We start from the raw sequence: 7,881 nt of genomic DNA on the forward strand, positions 1-7,881 counted from the left end.
CCACTGTATTTCTGAGGCTGACCTCTGCTGCCGTAGCTGGTCATGGTCACTGCCCTCGAGTGTCCCGCTGAGCCCACACGCCTCCGCTTATCCATTTAGCCGTGGATGGGCATCAGGTCACGCCCAGTTTGGAGCCACAATGAACGCTGATGCTCTGAACATCCTTGAACCTGTTTCCTGTGCGCACAAGCATATGATTCTCTAGGGCACACATCTTGGAAGGGACACTTCTGAGTCACAGCTCTGTGCATCTCAGCTTTCCAGGTGCTCTGTGGCCTCACCCACACTCAGTGTCAGAATCTGTTCTCAATGCCCCCTGCCCCCAGGCATCCGTGTTGGAGTCTCTGACACACTAAGATCTACCAGCCAGGCCGTGCGGCCTCAGAAACGCCTGCCCAACTCTGCCCCCAACACACATCACACCTCTGCCCCTCGCTCTTCCCCACGCTTTTTAGGCCAACACGGAAAGGTGACATTTGGGCACTGTCTCCTCACTGATGACCAAAAGGGACATCTGTGTGATTTGGGGGGCTGCTCACCCACCACCAGCTGCACGTGTGTGGAGGCTTCAGGACAGTACGTGCTCTGTCGCTCTAGGTGTCCTGGAACCAGGCATTCAGCTGACCAGAATCCATCCCTGTCCCCGAACACTCTGGATGTCCCGGCCTGCAGACACCGTGGTCTCCCCTTCTGTTGAGTATACTGACCAGCACTGGTCACCTCCTCCTGGAAGCTGAGGACCCTGGACATGGGCCCATCCTTGGAGACGGGAATCTTATCTTGTCACCTCTGTGTCCCCAGCACAGGCCCAGACCCAGAGGCAGAACTAATGGCTATTTTGGGATATCTGATTTTGTTCCAGCCCTCTAACTTTTGTCAGAAAAGATGGAATTGCCTTCACTCCATGTTCACTGAAGGCAACTGAGGCCCAGCGAAGGGGGTGTGACAATCCCAAGGTCACAGAGCAAGTAAGCAGCCACCAAGCACTTGATTCGCACCCCTTGGCAGTAAGACCCTCGTTCCCGAACACCTCACAGACCAGCTCCAGGAGTTAGCCGAGCCTCGGTTTTTGCCTTGTTAAATGGAGTCACACTAGCTCCATGGAATTAAATAAGACGCCACGTATAAAAGCATGGACCCAGTGTGTGGTGTGCACAGGTGACAAACAGATGTCTAGTCATTTACTCATTCATTCACTTATTCTTTCACTATGTCACAGGCAAAGGCAATCTGGCAGAGTCTGGACAAAGAACCAGCAAAGTGACCCAGAAACCACGTTCACTAATACATCCACATCCCAGTGCCTGGCACACAACAGCAAGTGTCCATTAGGATGAAATCAGGCTGAAGATGAGGAGGAAGCAGGAGACGCTTTAGTTCCCAAAACGCCTCCCTACACATTACATATAGTTTTTTAAAAAAACAGAAAGAGAGGAGGGAAGAGAAAAATTGGAAAACAAACCAACCAGCCCTGAAAGCAATATAAATATCTTGTACGATGGGGGATTTGGTAAATGGTGTCTTCTTTTATTGCTGGGATATTCCAAAGCAGGGGTCAGCAAAATCCAGCACGTGGACCATCTCTGGCCCACTGCCTATACGTGTAAATAAAGATTAAGTGAAAACCAGTCGTTAGCTTTGCCTGTCCTTGAACTTCCTATCAGTGGAATCACACAGTATCTCCTCCTCTGCATCCAGCTTCTTTCATGCAACGTTACAGCTTAGAGAGCCGAGCTTGTGTGTGTGAGCAGGTCATCCTCGTTTCTGTCCAGCATCTCACTGTTCGATTATAATGCAGTATCATCACCCTCCCCCTTCTGCACGTGGGGAAACCGCAGCTGCGCTGAAGCAAGTTGCCAGAGGGCACACAGCAGGCTCACGTTAGATCTGGGATTTAAACCCAGGGTCCAAATCTCTGCTTTTCACTCCCTGGACAGTGCTGCCCCTCATGCTGTGATGATGCCTGAGAGGTGCTGGGAACTCAGAAGAAGGAAATCATCATCCAGGCTGGGAGTCAGGGAAGGTGAAATCAGAGTCAGGGTTCCCAGACTCAGACGTCCACAGGGCCTGGAAGCTGCCACAAGTGATCAAAGCAGACGACCTCTGAAAAAGCATAGCTTGTGGTCAGGGAAGCGACAGGGAGTGGTAAGGACTGTGGCGAGTTGAGGGATGCCGACCCGTGAGGGCGGCAGGTGCTGATAAAACTCCAGGTATCATGCCATGCGATGATGCTGGCTGAGGGGAGCCAGATGCAGCAGGACTGCCGTGCTGACCTCTGTGGCCAGGAGGTCAGTGCCCAGCTGCACGGGTTATGAAATAATTTGAGTATCACTCCAGAGTTGCCAGATGCCCTTTCTGTGTGCCAACACACCTGGCAGTCTCTCTTTGAAAGTCTCCTGGTTTTTAAATGTTGGTTCAAAAATGATTTTAAGCCTGTGCAGCCCCGAGAGAACTTATGTGTGGTCTGGACTGGCCTGAACTGATCTAAGCGGCGGCAATGAGGACCACTCAGGATGGGCTGGCAGGGAGGGGAGGCGGGTCCTGGGGAAGGCACAGCACAAAGGCTGCAGGTGAGAGTGGTTCGAATCCAGGTCTCAGTTTCCTGCGCCAGAAAGAAAAACACACCAAGCCCAGCCAGGCGGGGCAGGGGGCGGGCGGACCAGGGGCCCCACTCGGCCGGCCACGCAGTGACGCGCTGTGCTCTCCCTGCCGCCCCCGCAGATCCTCGAGGAGAACATGAGGCTGGAGTGTAAGTGCCACGGCGTGTCGGGCTCATGCACCACCAAGACCTGCTGGACCACGCTGCCGCAGTTCCGCGAGCTGGGCTACGTGCTCAAGGACAAGTACAACGAGGCTGTTCACGTGGAGCCCGTGCGCGCCAGCCGCAACAAGCGGCCCACCTTCCTGAAGATCAAGAAGCCGCTCTCCTACCGCAAGCCCATGGACACCGACCTGGTGTACATCGAGAAGTCGCCCAACTACTGCGAGGAGGACCCGGTGACGGGCAGCGTGGGCACGCAGGGCCGTGCCTGCAACAAGACGGCCCCCCAGGCCAGCGGCTGTGACCTCATGTGCTGCGGCCGCGGCTACAACACCCACCAGTACGCCCGCGTGTGGCAGTGCAACTGCAAGTTCCACTGGTGCTGCTACGTCAAGTGCAACACGTGCAGCGAGCGCACCGAGGTCTACACGTGCAAGTGAGCGGCAGGGCAGCGGCCCCACTGGCCGCACGCGGGGCGGTGAGGACCGGACGCTCTCCACGCCGCGGGCACGGCCCAGACCTCTGCAGCCGCACTGAGCTTGTCTTGTCTGCTGTGGGGTCCCCTGAGGGGGACCCCTCCAGGGCCCCAAGTTGTCCACGCCACACCCAGTGCCGCTCCCTCGGCCCCAGACGCCACCTGGGGCCTCCTTGGCCGGAGCAGAACCTTCGCACCAGAAACTCTGGACTCCGGGGCCTCAAGAGAGCAATATTTAACAATTTATTCTGATAAAAAATAATATTAATTTATTTAATTAAAAAGAACCCTTCCACCTCGTCGGGATCCGTTTTCTGCAATCAAAGTGGACCGCTTGCTCTCCTGTGGGATAATTCTGTCGCTAGGACAAGGAGCTGAGTAGAACCGTGCATAAGATACGTCTACTAGTTAATTTCGCAAGTACCCCCTGCCGCACTACATGTTTAAGTGCAAGGGCAGACATCCTGTATACCTATGTAGACATATACACACACGCTTATATTTTTTTTGCTGTTTGCTGCTAATTCTCCAGAGATTTAAGCTGGTCCAGAAATGGAGACATTTTCCAGGATACGTTTCCCATCCTGTAGTCCTCCCCAGCTCAGATGTCACCATTAGAAAAGTCCAGTTTGGAATATATAGAGAGAGGAAAGGTAATACTAAAACTCCCAGCAGTTTCCATCTTTTGGAAAGTGAGCCACTGGATAAGAGAGAATATTTTGTACGAGACTATTTTTATATGAATATTTTATTTATATTGAGTCTGCCTGTGTCATTCCATGGCTTGTGCTTCTTAATTCCAGTACCTCCCTTTGGGGTGAGGAGGGGCGAGGCCGGGTATGGGGTCAGCCCCACGGGGACCCTCACATGGCTGGGTTCTCAAGTTCTGTGGGCAGAAGTGGCCCCAGATGCCTGGGCTGCAGTGTCATGGGCATCCCTAGGAAGGAAGCAGGTCCCTGGCCACAGCCTGTTGAGCTCAGGCCTTTTGAGCAGGGTCCCTGAGCAGTGACCTCGAGTTGAGCCATGTAGTGGGCAGGCTCCTGCCCTCGGTATCACGTGACCACCACAGGGACAGGTCATCGTCACTCAGCAGAAGCCAGCTAAGGGAGCCCGCTCCTCACCAGGATGCCCTGCCGTTGCTGTGTATCCTCAGTTATGGGGCAGCAGAGCTGGGGTGAGGGGTCCCACGAGCAACAGTGAGTTAGTGGACGGCTGGTTGGTGTCACGGTCCCAGGGCAGAGGGAGGTGTGGATGAGGCCTCTCTACACTGGGTCCAACTACATCCAGTGCCTCTCAGTCTGGAAAGCTCTCCTCCAGAAGGGTGTGGTGTCCTAATGTGTGTCCATCTGCATTTCCCTGTGTGTGTGTGAGAGAGAGAGAGAGAGAGAGAGAGAGGGAGGGAGAGCTCTCCATTTTGTGAGGACATAGGGAGAAAGTGGTCATCTGCAAGCCAGGAAGAGACCTCTATCCAGAAACCAGATTGGCCAGTATCTTGATCTTGGAATCCCAGCCTCCCGATAAATTTCTATTGTTTAACCCACTCAGTCTATGGTATTTTGTTATGGTAGCCTGAGAAGACTAATAAACTCAGAAATCAGCCTTCTTTAAAGTCATTTTACAATCTGAATTATAGCCATTTGTTTTAGGGAAAAAAAAAAAAAATCTCATAGACAAATCCGGACTAGATTTTAGAGGCTATGTACGACCTGTTTAAATTCCCAAGGCTTGTACTCAAAGAGAAATTCCCTTTGGGACACAGTACACCCTGGTGCATACTGTAATCCTGAAGGCCCTCCTCCCAAAGGGCTCTGTGGATTAACTTGGTTTCGTTAATCCACAGAGCCAACTGCTGAGGACCACATTCCCCATTAGTCCAGGTACTGGGGGTCATCCCAGAAGGTGCTTGGAGCTTTGACCTCACTCAGTGGAGGAGAGGCTATGACAATGACCATGGAGGAGTAGAGAGGCTGAAGGTGTCCGGCATCCATATTCAAAGCCCTCATAATCTGTGATGCACACAGTGACCCTATTCATAGGTTTGGCAGTCACCTAGCCAGAGAAATGTGGACAGAGACAGATCTTGGCTCCTTGCCTTGACCTCTGAAAACATAACACTTTGTGAATTCTGATAAGCCCCAGACATGAGGAGACAGAAGGTGGGCACAGCTGGAGCAGCTCTTTGATCAAGAGCCAACATGGTGACAGGCGGTGGCAGCTGCATGGCTGGCCAAGCCCACAGGGGTGGGCTATCCACAGGTCAGGGAAGAGGGCTGGCCTGCTACAGTCAAGGGGCATGTAACACTGAGATAGTAGAGTTATCCTGATCAAAGGGGGACGAGGACTCCTACTGATCTTACCTACCTGGATAATTAAGCAGGATCATGGTCTTTATTTCCCTTGGTCCTACAGACACACGTGGCAATAGGTTTTTACAGGGACTATGCTATCATGTGGTCAGAATCAGGCTGTTCCCTGACCAAACAAATGAATTGAAGGAAAGGATAAAAGAAAACAAGGCAAGAAGGTGGCTAAGAATTGCCTGCATCAAGTTTTTGGAACTGAAGGTGGAAAACGAGCCACGGATGCCCAGAGAGAGAGAGAGAGAGAGAGAGAGAGAGAGAGAGAGAGAGAGGGAGAGGGGGAGAGAGGGAGAGAGAGGGACTTTAAGGATGCTCGGGGTTGCCATGGACGGCACCCTCGAGCACCTCCCGGGTGCTGATGTGTGTACGTCTTGTGTGCTTCTGCATGTAGACAGCTATCTGTGTATCTCTCTCCATGTGCCTGGGAGATTCAGGTTGCTGTGTGCCCGTGCATCTGCTGCTCCCGGGTTGTCTTTGCTTGTGGCTGACAGCTCGTGGTGTGAAGCAGACAGCGGGGACCTTTGGTGATTGTGTTGAGCCACCAAGAGATGGCACCTCTGAACTACGTGCTCACAGACACTGATGAAACTCAGATACCTCTGAGACCACAGCCCCATGGCCCCACACACTGGGAGCCCCTCAGTGTCTAAGCTGTGTTGGACTCCCCAGTGTTAGCCCTGGGCCTGGATCACAGCATATGGACAAATAAAATGGCTGGACAGTTGGGTAACTTCTTCCTTTGGACCATTTTTTTCTTCTTTACATGGGTGTCAGGATGGGTAGGCATGTAAAGGGATGAGTGGATGGATGAATGAGTGAGTGGATGGATGAATGAGTGAGTGGATGGATGAATGAGTGGATGGATGGATGGATAATGACGGGTGGGTCGGTGGATGGATGGATGGATGAGTGGACAGATGAGTGAGTGGATGGATAATGGATGGGTGGGTAAGTGTGTGGGTCAGTGGATGGATGGATGGATAATGAATGGGTGGGTAAGTGGATGGGTAGATGGATGGATGCGTACGTGGGTAGATGGATAGATGGATGAGTGAGTGGATGGTGGATGGATAGTGGATGGGTAGGTAGGTGTGTGGGTCAGTGGATGGATGAATGGATGGATAATGAATGGGTGGGAAAGTGGTTGGGTTGATGGATGAATGGATAGGTAGATGGACAGATGAGTTAGTGGATGGATGGTTGGATAGATGGAGGGATAATGCATGAGTGGGTAAGTGGGTGGGTCAGTGGGTGGTAGATAGATGGATGGATGGATGGATGAATCGGTGGGTAGGTGGATGGATGAGTGAGTGGATGGGTGGATGGATAAGTGGATGGATAATGGTTGGGTGCATAGGTGGGTGGGTCATTAGATGGGTAGGTGTATGGGTGAGTGGATGAATGGGTAGGTGGGTGGGTGGGTGGATGGATGGATGAATGGGTGGGTAGGTGGATGGATGGATGAGTTGATGGGTGGATGGATAATTGATGGATAAAGGATGGGTGGGTAGGTGGGTGGGTCGGTGGGTGGGTAGATGGATGGATGGAAGAATGGGTGGATGGATGGATAATGAATGGGTGGGTAAGTGGATGGGTCAGTGGATGGGTGGATGGATGGATAATGGGTAGGTCGGTGGATGGGTAGATGGATGGATGAATGGGTGGGTAGATGGATGGATGGATGAATGAGTGGGTAGATGGATGGATAATGGATGGATGGGTAAGTGGGTGGGTCGGTGGATGGGTAGATGGATGGATGAATGGGTGGGTAGATGGATGCATGGATGGATGAATGAGTGGGTAGATGGATGGATAATGGATGGGTGGGTAGGTGGGTGGGTAGGTGGGTGGGTCGGTGGATGGGTAGATGGATGGATTAATCAGTGGGTAGATGGATGGATGGATGGATAATGGATGGGTGGGTAAGTGGGTGGGTAGGGGATGGATGGATAATAGATGGGTGGGTAGGTGGGTGGGTTGGTGGAAAAGTGGATGGATGGATGGACGGGTGGGGGGGGATGGATGGATGGACGGGTGGGGGGGGATGGATGGATGGACGGGTGGGGGGGGATGGATGGATGGACGGGTGGGGGGGGATGGATGGATGGACGGGTGGGGGGGGATGGATGGATGGACGGGTGGGGGGGGATGGATGGATGGACGGGTGGGGGGGGATGGATGGATGGACGGGTGGGGGGGGATGGATGGATGGACGGGTGGGGGGGGATGGATGGATGGACGGGTGGGGGGGGATGGATGGATGGACGGGTGGGGGGGGATGGATG

The 7,881-nt window shown here is 53.1% G+C and overlaps 1 protein-coding gene across 1 annotated transcript in view; it reads left to right on the forward strand.

The window, feature by feature from the left end:
* The window catches only part of WNT7A (Wnt family member 7A), a 68,541-nt gene extending 65,006 nt beyond the window's left edge, over positions 1 to 3,535 (forward strand). Inside the window, exon 4 of the mRNA XM_007449154.1 lies at positions 2,722 to 3,535. Within this exon, the coding sequence (XP_007449216.1) occupies positions 2,722 to 3,201 (480 nt within the window). The 3' untranslated portion in view covers positions 3,202 to 3,535. The remainder of the gene's footprint in view (positions 1 to 2,721) is intronic.
* Positions 3,536 to 7,881: the final 4,346 nt, after the last annotated feature.

This window comes from Lipotes vexillifer, unplaced genomic scaffold, assembly GCF_000442215.2.
Source record: "Lipotes vexillifer unplaced genomic scaffold, Lipotes_vexillifer_v1.1 scaffold2162, whole genome shotgun sequence".
Classification (NCBI taxonomy): Eukaryota; Metazoa; Chordata; class Mammalia; order Artiodactyla; family Lipotidae; genus Lipotes; species Lipotes vexillifer.